This window comes from Lutzomyia longipalpis, chromosome 1 (assembly GCF_024334085.1).
Source record: "Lutzomyia longipalpis isolate SR_M1_2022 chromosome 1, ASM2433408v1".
NCBI lineage: Eukaryota > Metazoa > Arthropoda > Insecta > Diptera > Psychodidae > Lutzomyia > Lutzomyia longipalpis.
The window spans coordinates 48,434,129-48,454,590 of record NC_074707.1 but is presented as its reverse complement, the minus strand read 5'-3'; the positions used below and the strand labels follow the sequence as shown (position 1 = coordinate 48,454,590).

The window sequence follows — 20,462 nt, the reverse complement described above, 5'->3', positions numbered from 1 at the left end:
TAAATATAAATTCTATTTCTGCTCTGATTTATTTTAAAATTTCAAACTTTAAAGCTCTTTTTAAATTACTTTTAAACCTTAGAATTTTTTGTTTTTTATTCAAATTGAAAGAATTAAATAAAGGCTTGAAAGCGCTGAAATTTTCAAGACTTAAATTCAGAATTGAGTTATATTGAATTTTTTTTTAGCAGAAATCATTTTTTTATAGGTTTGAAATTCAGACTTCTAATCTATTGTAATAAAAATCTTTTCTTTACTTATATTCATGAGTTATAAGATTTTCCCATTACCAAACTTGTAAGATTTGTTAGGATTAAAAAATTAAAACTTCTAAACCACAATGCCGAAAAGATGGTATTCCGGCTTATTTATTTGTTCTAACTTGTCAGAAGTTCTTCTAGTTCTCATTACATTCTCAATTCTTCTCAGGTCAATTCTTATTACCTATCAATTTTTGATTCTTTTTCAACATTTCAATGGCAAAAAAAGGGAGAAAATATTATTAAGATGAAAGACTTTTTGAATTTCCGCCGCTCTGTGTCAAAACATATTTTTCGTAGCATCATCAAAAACGATCCCCTCTCTTGGCGCGTTATATTCATTTGATCGTAAAAATCAGAGTGGTTGAAAGATAAAATGGTGTTGAATAAACAAACAAACTGCCACAAGTTAAGTTCTTATAATTATTATTGTCACTATTATGCTGTCTCATTGAAAGAAAGAAGTATGAAAGAAGATATGGATGGAGACAGAACGACGTAATTTCTGCAGTAAAAGAAAACCTTTTCAGAGGTGGAAAATGTAAAGAAAATTGAAATGGAAAGTTTTTAGTTAATTTTAGAATATAGTTGTCTTCATTTTTTGCTCATACACTTTGCTAACATAATACGTATTATTTTTTTTGTCTTTAAATTAAAGTTTTTACCACTTTGGTAAGAGATTTCGTTTTCCACGCTTCAGCAGTAAATTAATTTTTGCGTTTTTTTCCTCTCGCGCTTCGGTGTGTTTTTTATTGTAATTAAATAGCTAAAGCGCAATTGGAGTCAAATGTGCACACGATATCAAAATTCATAAAATGTTTTAGTTTTGATGAAATACAATATAATCTTATTATATATAGCGTGGATAGAAAATTGCCATTGAATGTGCTAAGAATAGATGATGTGACGATGTTCGCGAAGAAGGGGTGTTGATTGCGAGATTATTAATGAGAAATTATTAATTAAAATTATTAACACAAAGTTTTGTCACGGAGAAAGGTGATGATTGAAATATCTTCCTTCTTGTGAAAATCTCTCTTTTGCTCTCTGTGTCAAAAGGTTTTACTCATCATCATCATCTTCTCTTCATCTCTCCCTTTGATATGGTTATTAGGACAATCGTTAGAGCATTAGATTCTTATGCAAATGATCCTGGTTCAAGTCACGCCTAAATCTATATTTTCTTTTTCTCATAATTTTACCTTTTTCTTCCTTTTCTTGTCATCTTTTATTGTTTTTAAGAAAGTTTTTATTACAAGAAAAGGTAGAAAAAGTATAGAAAGTAAAATTATAAAATAAAAAATGACTTTAGAAACTTTTATTACCGTCTTTCTTTCAGTAGAATATCAATGAGGTTTCTGTGACATAATAAAAATTCTCACAGACTTAAAATTATACATAATTTTGTCTCATAAAAAACAATAAGTTAAGCTTTGAGAAAAAGACTACTATTCCACTCGTAAACATTAAAAAATCACGAATAATTTTCCATTTAAATATTTATTAAGATTTCATAACAGACAAGAGAAGAAAATGAGTTTAAATTGCAATTTTGCTCTTTTAAAGAATAATAAATAAACCCTTTTGTAAATAATTTCCTTGCTTCCAATAAATGAGCTATAAATTAATTAAAAAGCAATACACAAAGTTTTTTTTTTCTAATAATAAACACAACCATAATCTCTTAAAGAAAACATTGAGAAAAATATTGAATAAGTCAGTGACAAAGACCTCCTCAAACGATTATTTCCCTTCACCCTAAAAACATTCTCAAAATTATTATCTTCTCTTTAGACAGATGGGGTGACAAATAAGGAGCAAAGTGTACAACAAACTTTTGGGTAAATTGTGTGTGACAGAAAATTTATTTCAAAAGAAGCAGCAACAACAACAAAAAACTTTTCCCCTTTTATGATTTTCTATTCATGGCGCATAAACAATATTTTTGTGATGTAATTGAAGGTTTTTTATTCTTATTTTTTTTTGGAGATGATTCCCATTTTTTTAAGATAATTTTTTGTGGTGTGACACAATCAATGTCAAGTTGTGGGTGGAAATTTCTTATAGAGAATCTCCTCTTCCGCTTCAGTCAGCCCATTAATATGCTAACTCACCTCAAGAATATCACGTAAAATCTTCCTCTTTCCACACCACTGTCTGTTGGGAATTTCTTCAATTTCCTCGTGCCTTTTCCACCCGCGCAATATGGCAAAATTATTCAAATTGTTTCCACTTTTATTTATATTACTATTTCTCTTTTGGCCACAGACGCAGACAACACTTTTTGGCGTCTCTCAACGACCTGCACACAAAATGAATAAAGAGAAGAGGAGTTTGATGAAAAAGTAGCATTAAAATGTTTCTTTTTTTATGTTTTGATTTATGTGGGAGGATCATCGGACCAATGTGATGACCATAAAAATTGAAAGTAATTCACTTTCCAACACCTTTTTTTTGCACCTCTTCCCCTCAATAAAATTCTTTGTCAAATTAATTAAATTAATTTTCTGTCTTCTGGGAAATTCCAAAATCTTCTGGGAAAGCCAATTTCCCATTTAGAGCAAAAATAGTGACACACAAAGTTATTATTCATTGCGGAATGTCGAGGCCATCATTCATCATTTAGTCTGGCGGGATATTTCCATAGATAAGAAAGTTACGCGATTTTTTCTGAGAATTATGCATGAATTGGTTCTGCTTATCTGATAAAATATAGAAGACTTTCCTTATGCTGCAAGACATTGCACAAATGATTTCACATAAAAAAGGCAAAAAAAAATGGTGAGCAATAAATGACCTTTGTGTTTGTTTTTAATATACCAAGGTTTTGCATAAGTCAATGGCTTTTAACTTTAAAAAAAATAATAGATGAGAAGTATTACCATTCAGAAATTTTATTATTTGATAGGCTTTTTTGATTTTTTTTTAAAAGGAATTTTTTTTCTTTTAAGAAAAGGACAATTGACGTAAGAAATCTATTTAATGAATTGTTTAATTAGAAAGCCTTTGAATAAATGTTTTTTTTTTTTTTTTTTCAAGTGAAGAATATCGAAATTGGAAGCCAAAATTCTTCATTAGTCATTAGGTATACTAGGTAAAAGAGCTTAATTCTCTGCACTACAAAATTAAAGTCAATGAAAATGTTCTTGTAGAATTTTAGAGGTTTAATAGATTATTTTTTAATATTTCAAAATTATTCGATGTAAGATAATAAAATATTTATAAAATTAAACAAATACATAATATATAGAGCAGAGGGAATCGAACTCACGTCATTCGTGTAAAGAGAAAGGAGATAGAATTTTTTGCCTAATTAAATGATTTATTTTGGAATTCAATTAATTATTTAAATATAAATTTTAAGAAATTGATTTTAAATGCTTCAAAAACCAAATATTGTTCTTGTAGAAATTGTAACAGAATTAATAATAAATTTATCAGGAAGCTAAATAAATCACTTTCAATAGAATTTAAAACAGAAATTCAAAGATTTCAAGGGTTTCTTGGTCGCTGAATAGGGCTAAAAATTTAGGGATTAAAAAAATTTTCTGTATAAAAATTTCCTTTAAGATTAATTTAAAAATTAATTTCTTTACGAGCGCAGTATTTCATTTTTTATTAGCAAAAAAAGGTAAATCAATTAACTTTGTTAAAAATTATTTGAAAATAAATTAGCTTTAATTGTGATTCCATTAAATCCAATATAAACTTCTATAAATCTTGAAATATTTAATAAGAAATTTTAATGGATAAAATTCCTTGTAAATAAAGAAAATTCAGATATTTTTAATGCTTTATTTTTAATTGTTAGGTATTCCAAAAAATCAAAAGGAATTTTTTTAATTTGAAAAATCTATAGAATCTGTATAGGTACATAAAAATCTTTTAGATTATCTCAGCCCTAATAGTGATTCTTTTAATCGTTTTTTTTTTAAAGAATTTTCGAAATTAAAACATAAAATTTCTTACGTTTCTTATAAGATTCCGTTAGATTTTTATCCATTAGAATTCTTCTTGACCTTGAAGGAATTTTAATTTGAAAAAACTGACTAACTGAGCTTGATTTATCCCCTAATTTAAACAAATCTAGCAAAGCTAAAAGGAAGCCTCACCGCACACTAATTCAATTGATTAAGAAAATGCACATTGAGGTGTTAAATGTTCTTTTTTAGGGCCTCCCAGTGCAACCATCCCCCTTTGAAGTCCATAAACTTCTTTACCAATGGAGTTAATCACGTAGAAAACGATAAAAAGTGTGGAAAACGTGCCGAGTCTTATCGCACCCCTCTTAACTAAAAAAAATAAAATAAACCTCAGCTTGTTCAGTAGATTAGCCATAGTGTGAGCAGTGAGAGCTGATAAGGGGGGCTACTATTTTGTCTGCAGAAGCCCATTCTAGGCAGAGAATTAACTGGACAATCCTCATCTCCCCAGCAGCGAGGGGAGGAGAGCCAACAACAATGAGTTATTTGTATGCAAAAGACCGGGAGCTAATAATTTGCTGCTGATGATGACAATGCGAGGGGAGACTATGGGATGGGTGGCCTTGCCATGCAGTTATTCCATCCAACAACGCAAATTCCACGAAGAGAGCCCCCCCGTCGTGTGCGGTGAAAGTGAATTTTTAGCCAACACCGGAAGAGCCCTTTTCCGCAGCACAAATGAGGGGGATGATGTGTGGAAAATTTTGACTCGCGAGGGATGTTCCATTGGCGTGACTTTCTTTGTAACACAGCCAAATGGGGAAGAGTATGGTGCATGCGGTCAATTATTGATTTTCCCTTTCCGGAATCTTCCGGCGACATTCTCACAGCAAAAGAGAAAGGAACCGTGAAATCCCTCCGAGACTGTAGGAACACAGATTACTCCCTATGCTGCATCCCAGACTGCTCTTGAGATCATGAAAATCTCCGGAAAAGTCTAGCAGATGGAAATTGCGACTTTTCCCCTAAAATGAAAGCTACACAAGGACATTTTTCTGGTCTGCGCACAAAATTCGGGGCTCATTTTCGTCCTCCATCTGAGTGTCTCACGGAAAATGGGAATTTTCACAAAGATCCTCAAGTTTTCCAGGAAAGTGATTAATGAAAGAAGTTTGGGGGTGCCTTACCTTGGGCTTTAAGTACTTCTTACTGATTTTTCACATTTTTTTGCACGATTTTTTAGCAATTTTCCGACACACACAAAAAAAAACTAACTGACAATTTGATGAAAACATTTACCCCATAAAACATGCAGCGGGACAAATCGCGAGACTTTCATACAACTCGTACCCAGTGGAGAAAGGCTCACTGATTTTTTGCAAGAACAAAAAAGAGTTCCTTAGGATAGTCTTTGGAAGATTCTGAGGAATGCATAGGTGGATCGATTTTTTTTGTAACGGTCGTAACGGTCAAGTTTAGTTTTAGATATACATATGTATTTAAGATTTTATTTAATAAATAATGTAAATAATACATACAATACATAGTAAGGATGTTAAAGATTCTTAAGAAAATTTCATTTTCTCCAATGAAATATCTGAATAAATATTTTGCTTATTTAGCAGTGTAAAATAAATTACCCAAAGTCCAGAAAAACTTTTTTTTCTTATTTTCTGGTAAAAGGATAGTTCAGTCTTAATATTAATCCTTTTAATAACCTCAGATACAACACCTTTTGAAAAAATTAAGAATTAAGTTTTTTTTAGGTTACCTCAAAATTTTTCATTAAAATCCGCCATTTTTTTTTGTTTAATGTTTTTAAAGAATTTTCTTAAGACAACAACGATTTTTCAAAGGAATATTCATCAATTATTCTATAATTAAACTTTCTATGATCCACATTAAGCTTAATGATTTCAACTACTTTACTATAAATACCAAAAATAACCGGATCTGCTGGCTTTATGTCAGCAATGGTAGCCAGGTTGTGCAAATAGTCTTCCTGAAATGACCCCATTAGGTGAGTTTTGCGCAAAGCAAGCCCAACCTGCCGACGCCTAATAATCTCATATTCCTCACTTGCAAGCATTTTTTCTCTGGAAGGGAGATCTTTTGCACCTGTGATGAATTTCAGAGCAAACCTAGCTTGCATATCTGCCACTTGGGCTACCATTACAAAGTGGCAGAGACCTATGAAGGCCATTGTTGGGCGATTAATGTTGATGCAGTGCTGATAGAGTGGTGTAACGTAGTTTTGATCATAGGTTACGCCACAATCTGGCGTAAGGAAGGGAAATGAGTAGCGGTAACCAGTGCAGTAGACAATCATGGTGAAAGTATCCTCAGTTCCATCCTTGAAGACTACACCGTTCTCTGTTAGGTGGGAAACCTCAGGATACTTCTGCACAAGACTGACTGTGGCGAAAATATTTTGATTTTTCTTCCAATGATGACTCTGAACTATAAAGTCCGCCATTTTGGAAGCGTCAGTAACCACATCAACTGCACTAGCGCCAGCACCTACCACAAGGACGCGTTGTCCACGGAAAATGTCTCCATGACGGTAATCATGGCTGTGTAGTTGAATGCCACGAAAGACTTTCTGGCCAGGATATTGAGGAAATAGGGGAGAGAAGTTGTGCCCATTGCAGATAAATACAGCATCAAAAATTATGGTTGCTGTTCTATTGTTGTTGAGATCTTTTACAACGACCTGCCATTGAGATTTTCCTTTTGCTGAAACTCGTAAAACGGAATGATGGAATTTTATAAACGCCCTGTGTACGAAATATCCTTGTAAAGTATTTCAAATATCTCTTCTACTACAATTTATTAATAATAATTAATAACTAAATTTTTAGCCTTACTTGAGGTTGAAAAAATCAGCATAGCGATTGTAGAATTTTAGGACATCTTCTGAGACAATAAACGACATATTCCCCTCAGTCATAGGGAAGCCAGGATAGCCCATAATTTCCCGCGGAAGGTTAGTCACAGCTCCTCGGTACATGGATGAATGAACATCAAGTCCAAACTTATCCTTTCCAACTTCTTCACGACACACCCACGTTCCACCAACTTGATCAGTTTGTTCGTAAACCACAACATCTAGGCCAGCTTCTATACTATTCTTAGCTGCACACAGACCTGCACAACCAGCACCAATTACAACTACTTTCATTCCACGTAATATCATGCACTCTTTCATTCGACTAAAGTGAAAATTTTATGCGAGATCGCTTTTATAGGTAGACGGTTTTGGATAAAAAATTTATGATAATTCCGTTTACTTTTTATAATTGCGAATCAGAAGAGTTTTTCACTGATTCTGATACAACATTTACAAAGAAGCTCTTCTATGTTAACCCTTCCAGCAATATTATATATTATTCTTTAATTAATTTTTAAGAATTTAATAAAAAAAATTCAATCGTTGGCCTCAAATATCTATAAGTAGAGATGTTTTTTCAAAAATTCTTTTTTTTTGTTTTTCATTAAATGAAAAGTGGGCCTGGGGTGCAGTGGATAGAGCGCTTGAGTGCGCATCCAAAGGTCGCCGGTTCGAATACAGAACCCGGCAACGCGCCCCATCCGCCAACGTGCAATTAGATCACGTTGACCGGTTGGATCAGGAGATTGATACACTCCTATCCGTAAAATGGCCCACACGTGGTAGTATCTAGCAAGGCCTCCCACTACTTCTCCGCAAGGAGAACAACAACATCATATAGGGCGGCCGGCCCTGTTCCTATATGGGATGTAGCGCCAAAATATAAAAATATAATATTAAATGAAAAACTCAACTAAGAAATGATTTTTTACTCTTGGAAATAAAATGTTTCTTATGTAGGTACATAATTACATAAAAGATCATATACCTACTATACGTTAATACTCTATGAAAAAAAAACGATTGCTGGAAGAGTTAAAAATCAACAATAAAATATTTTTTTTTCCTTGGCGCATCCCGCATCTAGCAAAAGTGTATGGGTGAGGCAATGAAAGAAATTTAATCTTACGCAAATGAAGTATTTATTTTAATTTATTTAATTAAAAGTCGGTGTTTATATAATAATTTGCAGACAATTTAAAGAAAAATTTATTGGAGTGATAAAAATAAGTTGTATTTAGATATTTTGATAACTTTGCTACGTAGGTGGATTGAATATACAAATACAAAACAAAGAAGGTCAAGATCAAAAAATTACAGGTGGCTTCCTTGGAGAAGCTTTCATTCGTTGAACGTTTCGTTTGACGATTTCTTTTAGTTTTTCGGATTTTAAGAAACTAATTCGTTTCTGATGTTTCGGATTCCGTTCTGCTATTTCTCTGGTTACTCTGAACCTCGGTTTCTTGAAACTAGTTTTGAATTAATTTGTTGTGCTTACAAATTGTTTTGAACGTTTCGGATTAATTTATGTTTAACGGACTTTTTTAGTATTCTCGTGTTTTGCGGAACCAGGCCGTGTACGCGACTCAATTTTTGTATGGAATTCTTTGGTAAAAAATGAAGTTAGACTGCGCTTTTTTACTGACAGCATGAATCTCAAATCCGTTTGTACCATTAAATTCTACAACTAATAACCTACAAAATGACAGATTCTCAGCGTGCGATCAGTATTCTAAATGTCAAAAAATTAAAATTTAATTACCAAAGGCGAAAAATTCCCATACAAAAAGTGAGCCATTTTTGCTCTTCAACTTCAAAACAAAGTAGACCGTGTACAGGGCCTGTGCGGAACATTTTTTTGTTGTTTTCTTTTTTGTGAAATTTCCTTTTTATCACTTTAGATTTTTTTTTTTTAAAAATCATTAGTTTTTAAACTCACAAAGACTTCATTCAAATCCACAATATATTCGTAAAAACTCATAAAAAGAACAAAGAATAAAAAAAAAACAGAAATAACAATTTAATAACTAATATATTTATTCATAGCCCATAAAATTATAAATGATTTTATTGCTCCAATAGTGGAAAAATATTGCCCTGATTGATTTTTTTTGTTCTCACAGTAAAATTAATCCCCAAAATGGTTTTCATGGCAAATAGAGGACTCACGCGTGTTCCTTGTTCGATGTCATGATCTGTAAATTCTATATAAACAATAAAAGAATTTCAAAGAGAAAAGAAATTGCGGAAGGTAATTAATATTTAGCAGCCAAGTGTTGGTTTTTGGTAAAAATTCCTTTGTACTGTAAAATCCTTTGTTTTTTTTTGGCACTAAAAATGATCTCACGATCGATTTGGGGTCCAGCTGCTGGAATTTGCGGAGGAGGTACTGGCGAGTTTCTGCTTGTAGTCCTTCCGGAGGTGCTGCCGTATTTCCGTGTGGCAGTGCTCATTGTTCGTGACGATGATCTCACCCAAATCCGTCGTCGTGACGCGCGCCTTGCAGTTGAATTTGCGCGAAAGGTTGCACTGCCAGTACTTCTTGTCCTTCCTGATGTACTGAATGCCAAATGTGTAGCCATCGTGCACCAGCAGAGGTTTCCCGCGTTGGCTCAGCATAAATTCTAATTTCCCATGAAACCACTTATCGCCTGGCGACACTGCGCGCGGGTACCCACAACACAACAAGGCACACCAGGAATGAAAAGAGAGATTTAATTAATTAAGTTAATTTATATTTCTCTCCCATGTTGGCTCTTTCTCTTTTGAAAATTAAAATTTATAAAATTCTATCTAAAAGAGAAACAGAACTTTGAAAAAAAAATTACATTTAGCATTAAAATTTGCTCGCTCTTTCCCTCAAAATGAAATCCTTGTCTCACCCATCATTCGCTTACACACCCACAATGCAAATTTTTTTTATCAATGAATCTTCTTCACTTCTTAAATACATATATCACACAGATAAGAAAAAAAATGAATAAAAATGTTTTACTATTCAGTATGATTTTTCTTTCAATAAAATCTACAGTTTTAGCAGCTCTCCGTTCATTCTTTAATTATTTTTTAATTAATAATTAATTTAAAAATGTTTTCCCAACATTATGACACACAATTTGATATATTTAAAATTTTTTTAAATATTCACCCAAAATTCAATTATTTAGAAGCCCCTTAAAACACTTTTTTTTTCCAAATGCTTCACGCAGATTTTTTTCATATACATAAAATAGACAAATACATGTACTAATGATGCTTGATGTGAATATTATAGCATTTTTAATCTTCCTTAAAATGATGATTCCATCTACTTTTTCCATCTTCTCCAAAAAACACTAAAATTTATTCACTAAAAAATTATATTTTAAAGAGCTTGGAACTTTTTTTTCGTGAAATATTTTCTTCTTTAACTGGATCAAGGGGGAAACATTTCCTGCTTGCGGTGTACATTCTTTTGAGGCATTTTTCTGTCGTTAATTCTCAATGTAAATTAAGTTTTGATTTTTTTATTAAATGCAATAAAAATGCCGTCGTCACGATAAAAGCAAATAATCCAAATAAAACCAACCGGATGGATAAGTTAGTTCGTAATTCGATAAATGATTCTCGAATCATTTTTTTGCTGTTTCTTGTGTTTATCATTTGTTTTGCGAAACAATTTACCTGTTTCTTGTTTTCTTTGAAAGAATTTTTATTAATTTCTGAATTTATTTTCCTTGATTCTCGTGTTTGATAAAAAATTACGTTTTTCGAGAATTTTGGCTGTTTCCTATATTTAATTTGCAACGAATAATTTTTGCTTCGTTTCGTGAATCTTTGATTTTTCCACAAACGATTACTTTAGATTTATGCTTTGAAATTTTCTCACTTTCGACCCTCAGTGATTCTATTTCTTATCAATTTCTGATTCATGAATCAAATGACATTTTATTAATAATTCTCTAAAAAAAATTTAATATCTGATTTAGATAATTTCAACAATATTAAAATTCATGTGATTCAAGAATCTTTTTTAAGTTTTTAGAATCACGAAATAGTATATGAAAGAAACAAAAATTTATTATTTAATTGGTCTTTCATCCCAGACTTCCATAAAAAAAACCCAATATTCCATGAAAATTGCGAGAAAATAATATTCAATTAAATAGATTCCAGAATTTAGATGATTCTTTAATTTTCTCTTGTCTTTTGAAGATTCCAAAAAAAATTCTTTTTGTTAATTCGCATAAGATTCATCTTGTTCCAGTTATTCACAGAATTATTTCTATTAAAAAAAATATATTTCCGATTTTTTCTTGAATCATTGAAAGTTTCGCAATATTTCTCATGATTCCAAAGATTCACGAAACTTATTTTATGGGATTCCTGTTTATTTATTTTTTATTAATCCTTTCGGAAATTGATTAGACTTAATTTTTTTTTTAATTTAATGAGAATTGGGCTTATTCAGAGACCAAGAAAACTTTGAAATTCTCTTAAAATACTTAAATTTCAGTACGAAATTTAAAGATTTTAATGGTTTCTTTGTCGCTGAATAACAGTCAATGTTCCTTAATTATAGGGTGGAATTCACTACTCAGTCGGACTTGAAAATTTAACTCGGTTTTATAAGTCGGTCTTTAAATTTTCAAGTCAGATTAACAAATTGTATATTTTTCAAAAAAAATTTTACAAATTTTGATGATTGGAGATTGTCAGACGCACTTATTGGAACTTAAAAAAAAATTGAAAAGTGTACTTGCTGATTAATTTTCAATTTTTTAAGTTCCAAAAGGTGCGTCTGAGAATCTCTAAACATAAAAATTTGTAAAATGTTAATCTGACTTAAAAAATTCAAGACCGACTTAAAAAAAAACTGACTTTCAAGCCCGACTAAGTAGTGAATTCCAGCCTATTTCTGGATTCTGATTCTGATTCAATAAACGTTTATTAATTTTTTTTTTTTTTTCAAAATTCCGAGGAAACATTTAAAAATATTCTTTTCAAGATTTTCTATTCAAGAATATTTGTTTCTTATCAAGAATTTTTTTTTTCTTTTCAAAAACAATTTTAAATTGAGAAAATAAAATAAATTCTTTCCATTTTATTATTTTTCTTTTTTTTTGGAATCCTTTCAATTCCCAAGGAAACGTCGTTTATAAAATAAAATAAAAAACATGCACAAAAAAACTATAAAGATAAAGTTAGTTTATCTTTGAGAAATAAGAGAAAATCATCCCCAAAATGCATGAAAAAATGCCCAAATGTAATGAAAAAAAATGCGAATGAAACCGCGCAGTTTTGGAAATATTTCCCCGGATCCGGCATTAAAAATTTAATTTGATTAAGTACATTGATCTTCAGCTGAGGGAGCTTCGTGCTCCTCTTTCACCTGATCCTACATGCTGTGCTCCATTTTAAATGTTGCCCCTCCCGTGGGTGACATTAGAGCTGATGCAGATGCTGAAGATACTGGGATTTCATGCTGCTGCTGCTGCTGTTGTTGCTGTTGACAGTTGCCATCATCACTGGGTGGCGTTGGTTGTTGCTGACTTGGAGGGACTCCAGGGGAAGCAGCTACAGACGTTGGTGTGACTGCTATTGACTGACTCTGCGGCGGGGTTGAGTGATGTTGCAAACTTTGACCCTCCTGGGCCGTCTGCTGCTGCTGCTGCTGCTGATGCACAACAGAGGTCCTCTGAGACGTTGGACTGGGAAGATGATGCCCCGTTGGGTTGTGCACCGAAGCCGGCTGCGTTGGGGCATGAAGATTGGCATTCTGATGCATATTTCCATGATGCTGATTGGGATTCCCAATGGGATTCATATTGGACAATTGCATGAGGTTGTTGTGACTCAGAACGTTGTGCATAACATTAACATGGGGCCCATGATGATGCCCCGACGACTGATGATGATGATTCTGATGCTGCTGATGCATCTGTTGGGCATTCAGCGTCTGCTGCGGCGACAAATTTGCCATTTGGAGGCTCTGTGAGGCCTGAGATGTGACCGGAAGGGCATTCGTCGGTGGTGGATTTGGGATTCCCTGCCCTGCAACACCCTGCGGCACCCTCATTGCCGTTCCCGGCGATAGGGCATTCATCATCCCCCCATCGCCGGAACTCTTCATATGCGGCTGATGATTGTGCACCCCCGTGGCCGAGATCACCCTCCCCTGATGCGTGATACACCGTGCCCGACACATTGTTATCCGATAGGATTTGCACAGCCAATACGTCTTCATGCCCTGCTGTGTGGCCACGGTGTTGTTGCGATTGAAAATACAATTCCCATGGAGGAGGGATGTCGTCGACAGCATCGTTACGTTGCTACCTAATCGCAAAAACCACAGAAAGGAGGGATGGTCAAAGATAAACAAACTTCCCTTCACTTGTTCATTTTTTTTTTCGCAGCACCTCAACCACCTGGCGCGTAAGAAGCGCCAACATCGCCAACATTCTTGTTTTTTGCGAGTAAAAGAATCAGAAAGTGTGCAGAAAAGAGTGAATTGTTACAAAATCTACCAACAACAGCAAAAAAAAGTGCTCCCAAACATTCCATCATAAATTCCTTTTCAATTTATTTATTTTTGCATTTTTTTTTTCATTCCTTTTCACTTCTAGCAGAATTATTTATATATGTATATTGTCTACATATTTTATTTATTTAAATAAAATTGTATATATTGCAAAAGAAAAATAAACAAAAAATATTAACAATAATGTTTTGAATTGAGCGTAATTTGAGGGGGTAATCATTTAGAGAGAAGAATGTTTTCTTTTTTTATTTTTCTTTATTGCTAAAAATTTCATTGGATTCAAAATTTATGTCAATTTATTTGTACATATTATAAAATAAATTTCTGATTGGCATTGCTAAAAGTTTAGTTAAAGAAGAAAAAGAAGAAATTCTAGTTGACATAACTAAAGAATTTAATAGTTATGTATTTACTGGAAACTTTAGTAAAGAATTTAACTAAACTGGCAACTAAAGTTTAGTTTTAAGGGTGTGAAACTAAAAATTTTAGTTACCGGCACTAAGAAAAAAAATACATTTTAGTGAAGAGAACTAAAGAGTTTAGTGAGTCGCGTCAAAATAATTAAAATTTTTAGTTATAGTTACTAAAATTTTTAAAAAAAAATTACTATTTAATGTGACTGGATTTTTTTATTAAATTTATTTTCATTTCAAATATTAGAGATGATTCTATTCAAATTCTTTTATTTTCTATACATACAATTATAAGATTTCTGTAAATCTAGAAAAAACCTTAGAAGATTTTGACAGGTTGATTTTCTTACTTTAATCGAGTTTTAAAAGAAAAATTACTTTTCAATTCGTCTTTTAAGATCTTTCTGACTGTTTTTTTTTATTTGGTTAAAAATCTTTTCTTTTGGCAAAACCAATCCTGATTGTTTAAGTTAATATTTGGAGATTTGTAGTAATTATAAGTAAAAATCTTTATTTTTTAGTCCGAAATTCTTTAAAAAAAAAATAAAACTCTTATCATAGGCTTCAAATGATTTTGCTTAATTTATGAGATTTTTAAGATTCATAAAAGCTAAAGGATATGTTACTTGAAAGATTTGCAAGACTTAGAGGATTTTAAAAATTTGAGAATTTTTTATTTTGCAAAAAATCATATTTAGTTAAAAATTTTAGATACAAAAAGTTATTTAAATAAGCAAAATTTATTAGATTTAGCGTATTTTTTCCGATGAGCATTGATATTTGCAAAAATTATGAGACTTGTAGAATTTATGAAATCTGTAGGAATTAAAGGATTTGTATTATTTACTGGATTTAAAGAATTAATTCACTTTACAGAATTTAATAAGATTCACCGAATTTTCAAAATCTGCAGGATTTAGGTTTATTGTAATTTTTAAATATTTTTTTTAGGAAATTCATTGTATTTACAGGACTCCTGCATTCTAGATATTTTTTCTATGCATTAAAATTTAGTATGGCTATATGGATCTGGAAGGAATCCAACAGCCGTAAAAATTTAAAATGGAGAAGAAGAAGAACAAGAAGACAATTTAGCATAGTCCATCTCGTTTCCTAATCTTTGGCATGTCATTCCAATGTACTTTTCATCACAAAAAAAAATTCAAAAAGAAAATTTTCTCTTCAAAAATATTTACAATAAAATGTCATTCCACTCCTCAATGATTACCCCCTCACGTATATCCAAAAAAATATCAACATTTGTGCACTAAAATAAAATCTAATTAATTGAGTAAATGCCATTGCAAAAATCAGAGAAAGATAATGAAAATTATCTAAGGCAGAAAATAAAAGTTTTAGTGCTCACAGATAAATTGTGATAAAATATAAAAATAAACCCACAACCATTTGCCTCTCATTCTTCCGCCCACCCCCTATATACAATAAAAAAATTGTCTGACTGAGAAATCCGGGTTAATCACAGAGTTATATTGTTCTAAAACAGAGAGATAGAAGCTAATATTAGAAAATGTTTTGCTTGTGCTTTTAGGAGGCAATTCACATTAAAAAAAAATTTCTTTTCTTTTATTTTCTTTCGTGAGTCTCCTTGTAAGAAAGTTTGCGATAAAATTAGCACGGATTTTATCTCTATTATTATTTTCTTTATTTATTTTTTTTTATTGTTCAAATCTCCCTCTCCCCGTGAGCATTTCAACTCCATCAAATCAGCCGAAAAAAAAGTATGTTAAATAAGAATATCGCTGAGTTTGTGAGATGTGTTTGCCTTTGCAGTCAAGTTGGAGTTAGTGCCTCTGTAACCTTTTGACCTTAAAATGGAAGTATAAACCCCATATATATAGATTTTCTCGCTGCTGCTGTAACATTTCTCATAACACAGAAAATTTTCTATACACATTGATATTATTTTTGTGTAATATCATCAAAAAATATAAGGCATAGTATCAACTTTATCTCTCTCCCCATGTTCAATTTTTCATCGCTCTCGCTCTCTCTCTCTCCCTCTGTGTATGTCTCAAACAACACAGCAAATGTTATTTTATGGTTTAAAATAAAAAAAAATAGAAGAAGGAGAGAGAATATTTTTACATGAAGAAACAACTTGTGAGTGAAAAATAAATAAATATACAAATCGTGCTTCATTGGCAAATCAGGAAAGATAAAGTTGAGAAAAAAATCGAATTTTTCTTTTTTTTTCTCCATCAATTGAAGCTGAGAAAAGTAGATTTTCAAATCATCATTCATGTCGATCAGATGTATGACAAATAAAATTTATTTTCGTGAAAATGAAAATGCGGAAAATGGAAGAAAATGAAGCAACAAAGGCAAGCAAATGAGTGCAAGAAAAGTAAAAAAAAAAAGAAGAAGCAACAGGTAACAACAAAGCCCCCGTAAGGAAGATTCATGCAACTTTGCCCCGAGAAAATAAAAAAAAAGAGATTTCTTTTTGAGGACTCACCCGCAGGAATGTCCATGTGGATGGTTGATTTGGAGAAATCATTGGCCATGTGAAGTTCATTGGGGTACTCAACGTTCTTATTCAGATACACACTACTGTTGTATTCTAAATTAAAACTAGACGGCCCCCCGATATTCCTCCCACCCGTCGCACTGTCCACATTCTCGCGTTTCACATTGTTCAGGTCAAAGCGTGGTTCACCCATTGAAATTTGCGGAATTGGCGGTAAGAAGACCTCATCCCCCGTCATGTGATCCATTGAATCGGCCGAATGCAACTCCCCCTCATCAGCCCCACACTGTGCCCCACCACCCTCTGACATCCTCTGACGCATTTGCTTTCGTGGATAAATTGAGAAACCATCCCCCCCAGCTGCGGCAAAGTCCATCGGCCTCTTCTGTCCACCCACCCCAGCAGCCACAACCCCACCCCCCACCTCCTTCCCATACCCCGACGTATTGATCTTTGTCTCTATCACATTATTATTGCTGCCACTCACGGCATTCTGATCGCTCGCATTGCACTTTGGCGACACCGAATTGTGCCTCTGCTCCCCCGACGACGATGTGCGCTGTGTCGTCGTTAATCCCTTAATCTGTAGCGTCTCGGCGATCTTCATGAATGACGACAATTCCGTATGCTTCACATTCACCTCACCCTGATACATAAACTGCAGCAGTTCCGACATTACGGTGTAGGTCACATCCTTGAGGATGACTGCAACACACACACACGCGAAAAGAAACAACAAGAAATAATAATAATAAAAAAAAAATAACTCAAATTTTCATTGAGCTATCTAATACTGATAAAATGTCTTGAAAAATGTTCAAAACACAGCGATAAAATTTATTATTATACATGCTGTGTGGACAGGGTGAGGTATGATTGTCTACAAATTCTGCTTTTGGAGGGAAAACAATTTGAAGGAGCAAAAGAATCCCAAAAATAAGAAGATTCGTTATTATTTAAATTATTTTGTGACTTTTTTTTTATTAAGTTTTTTTTAATTTAATTTTGTTACGGGTTCCATCCAATAAGATGATTTCCCCTTTATTAAGTTTTGTGGAACTTTTTATTTTAAAAGAATTGCAAGGTTTAGAAAAATTGGGGTGGATTCCGATAAAAATCTTTTTTTTTTCCTAACAACTTAAAAGAAGTTGTAAGATTTTGACAGTTGGTCGTTCTTTTGTCGTTTTAAATTAAAAGAAAATCAAAGAATTTGTTGTTCCAGAAAACAGTTAGAAAGCTCTTTAAAGAGTTGGGCTCTTTATGTCAAAATCTTATAAGATTTTTTCCAGAATACCAAAAATTTTATAATTGACGGATTGTAAGAAAATAAAATTATTTGTATCAGAATCTACCTCATTATTTCAAATAATATGTGTTGGAGAATCACAAGAATTAAAAAAAAAAACGAATTTTTCAATCAGCTATTCTGGTAAAAAAAATAAATGAAGACTGACGTTTCGGACTTTATATAAGCCCTTCCTCAGGCTCTATAAGAAATGGAATTATTCGGAGAATATTCAAAATCTGCAGCTTATTATTATTTATATGTATTCTCAACTTATTTATATAAAAAAAATTAATGAACTTTCATACAAAATATTAAAGAAGACGTAAGATTTTTTGATTTTACAATTTATATAAAAAAAAAAAAGACTTTTGAATAGGAAAAGCATCAAACATAAATTTCATTACGTGGTAGTACATCTAGTCGACTCAACCGATTTTGGTAAAATTATAACTTCGAATTTTTTGGAGTTATGGATTTTAAAAATCTTAATAAAAAAAATCTATAAATTAATAATTAGTTTTTGACTCGGTATTTGCTTTGAACATTTATCATTCAAACTGAGAATAAGTGTTTAGAAAACGATTTAAGAACAAATATTTAATGCTGTTAAATGCGTAAAAAAAACCTAAAGGTAAAAAAACTTTAATAATAGGTTGAGATTTGAACTCAAGCTTCTTGAGATGTAAAAGACATTCATAACCTCTTGTCTAAGAAAATTTCCATAATTAGGACAAAATAGTAGTACGTTTGAGCTTTCTTTATTTCATTCTTTGTTACAACAAAACTGCTTGGTCGATTCTGAACAAGATAAATTAAAACTTGCAAAAAAATTTTAAAAAATTAATACTTTCAGCTTTTTGAGCTCGTGGGGCAAAAAAAGTCACTAAAAGGGTTAGAAAAAGCGCAAAATATCATATATTTTTTAAACATGATAAAGCGAAATGCATAGCTTATTTCTCAAGGACATTTTTTGCCCTACAATTCTGTCTAGCTATATTTTGCCCCGCTCTGCCCTATTTAAAAAAAATCCCCTAAACTAAAACAATTTATCTCTTTCCCAAATTATTTGAAGAATTAAATTATCTTTGAACGCTTTGGACCTAACTTTTGAAAACCACGAAAATATTTTCAAGATGAAAAATAGGGGAGAATGGGGTAATGTAGATCAAACAGAGGTCCTGCCAAAGAAAAAAATCTCAATCTACCTACAAATACTACCCAAGTCTCCCCTAAGATTTCCTCTATTTCCTTTAATGTTTAGTAAAGTATAGAGAAAAATATTTTCCAGGAAGAAAAGCCACAAGAAGTGTGCGCAATGCCTTGTTCTTGACACCACAAAACGGTATCAATAAAATGAAATTTTCCCATAAGAATAATAAAATATTTTGTGGAGAAAATATTTGATATTGTTGAGCAAACAAATCTCGATATGTTTATGAAAATAAAGCATCTCCCTCCAGGCTTTGGGTACGCACACATGTGCCGATTGATTAGGAGGGGATATTTTTGATAAAAATAATTTATTAGAAAAACATCGTGATCTTGGGCAGAGGCTGCAGCACACTTATCATGCTCCAGGCTGGATGTGATCTTTTTTAGACGTCCGCGCGCGATTCTCCAGCTTGTCCGCGTTTTATCACGGCCTCGATTGATGGGGCTCCCTCCCCCTGACCTCTCTCTCTCCCTTGTGGACTAGGAGGAGACTGAATTTTATTTTATTTCTCATGCTGGATTTTTTTTTCTCCGGTGTTATTCATAAATACATAATCTCTTGGGCGAATCATGTGTTGACGTCGATAAATACATACAGGAATTATGTAAGATTTTTGGGGCATTTGTGGGGCAAAAATTGAAGGAATTTTGGAAGGTAGTATTACGTTCCCTCCTTGATGGGATTTGGGGCAATATCTTTTATCACGCACAGAGAATCTTTTGGCGAGTCATGAGAAGAAGTCCATAGCTGCGATATCAATTTTTGTGGCCACAAAAACAAGTGGGGAAGATAAAGATATTAGAAAAATTTTATCTTTGGCCTGTAATTTATGATATGCCCTTGTTTTTCCTTTGCCTTTTTTTGCGAAACTTCTTCAATCAACTTGCCCGCCGATGATGGTCTTGTGCGCAAAAAGACGCGCAAATGCGGGTGGAAGGAGGTGCCTCTCTCTCTCTCTGATAAAAACATAATAAAACAACATTCCCATCATAGCCAGAGAGGGCACAGATATTGACCAAAGACGCTCCCCGGAATCATCTTTGACTGACCGTGAGAAGAGGGGATTTCCGGGAATAGCCTGTCTCAATGCAACTTCATAGAGAGGAAGGGAAAGGTTACTCACTGATTGGATGCTTGCAGGGATTCGTAATGAACATCTCCTGGAAGTATGGGCTACAGATGGCAAGAACAATCTTGTGGGCACGCAAGATTTTCCCATCGCAGGCCAGTGAGACGTCAACCAAGTCGCCACGGTCGAAAAGATTCTGGAAGCCCGTGGCGATGTTGTCTTGGAAGTTATTCCAGCACAGCGCGAACTCGTCCATAATCCCCTTGTTATGTTGTGCACTCTTCCCGGAGGAGAATCACTTTATCAATAAAAACCGATCGAGCTCGCACGAATTTTAATAAATAATGGGAATTTATTTTTTTCTCTTCAGCTCCCTAGCGCCGTCTTGCGGAATAATT

At 32.9% G+C, this 20,462-nt stretch overlaps 5 protein-coding genes across 6 annotated transcripts in view; 1 reads left to right on the top strand and 4 right to left on the bottom strand.

The window, feature by feature from the left end:
* Window positions 1-5,536, bottom strand: part of LOC129787934 (uncharacterized) — a 33,931-nt gene extending 28,395 nt beyond the window's left edge. Inside the window, exons 1-2 of the mRNA XM_055823790.1 lie at window positions 5,371-5,536; window positions 2,375-2,562 (exon numbers count right to left, since the gene is read on the bottom strand). The gene's annotated coding sequence lies outside the window, so the exon portion shown is untranslated. The remainder of the gene's footprint in view (window positions 1-2,374; window positions 2,563-5,370) is intronic.
* Window positions 1-20,462, bottom strand: part of LOC129787983 (protein Peter pan) — a 1,185,971-nt gene that overhangs the window by 500,634 nt on the left and 664,875 nt on the right. The gene's annotated exons all lie outside the window — the stretch shown is intronic.
* The window catches only part of LOC129787980 (L-dopachrome tautomerase yellow-f2-like), a 1,067,766-nt gene that overhangs the window by 382,429 nt on the left and 664,875 nt on the right, over window positions 1-20,462 (top strand). The gene's annotated exons all lie outside the window — the stretch shown is intronic.
* LOC129786797 (senecionine N-oxygenase-like) lies at window positions 5,872-9,420 on the bottom strand. Its single transcript, XM_055822039.1, has 2 exons — window positions 7,051-9,420; window positions 5,872-6,972 (listed from the first exon to the last, which is right to left on the bottom strand). Exons 1-2 carry the CDS (start codon window positions 7,389-7,391, stop codon window positions 6,015-6,017), a joined length of 1,299 nt encoding a protein of 432 aa, XP_055678014.1. The 5' UTR covers window positions 7,392-9,420; the 3' UTR covers window positions 5,872-6,014.
* LOC129787960 (sex determination protein fruitless) lies at window positions 9,787-20,451 on the bottom strand. 2 transcript variants are annotated; one of them, XM_055823853.1, is made up of 4 exons: window positions 20,119-20,432; window positions 16,483-17,199; window positions 12,405-13,388; window positions 9,787-10,422 (listed from the first exon to the last, which is right to left on the bottom strand). In XM_055823853.1, the coding sequence occupies exons 1-3, from the start codon at window positions 20,318-20,320 to the stop codon at window positions 12,451-12,453; spliced, it is 1,857 nt and encodes a 618-aa protein (XP_055679828.1). In that variant the 5' UTR covers window positions 20,321-20,432; the 3' UTR covers window positions 9,787-10,422; window positions 12,405-12,450. The 2 variants fall into 2 exon arrangements, with proteins under 2 accessions (XP_055679828.1, XP_055679827.1); XM_055823852.1 differs by having other exon boundaries at window positions 9,787-13,388; window positions 20,119-20,451.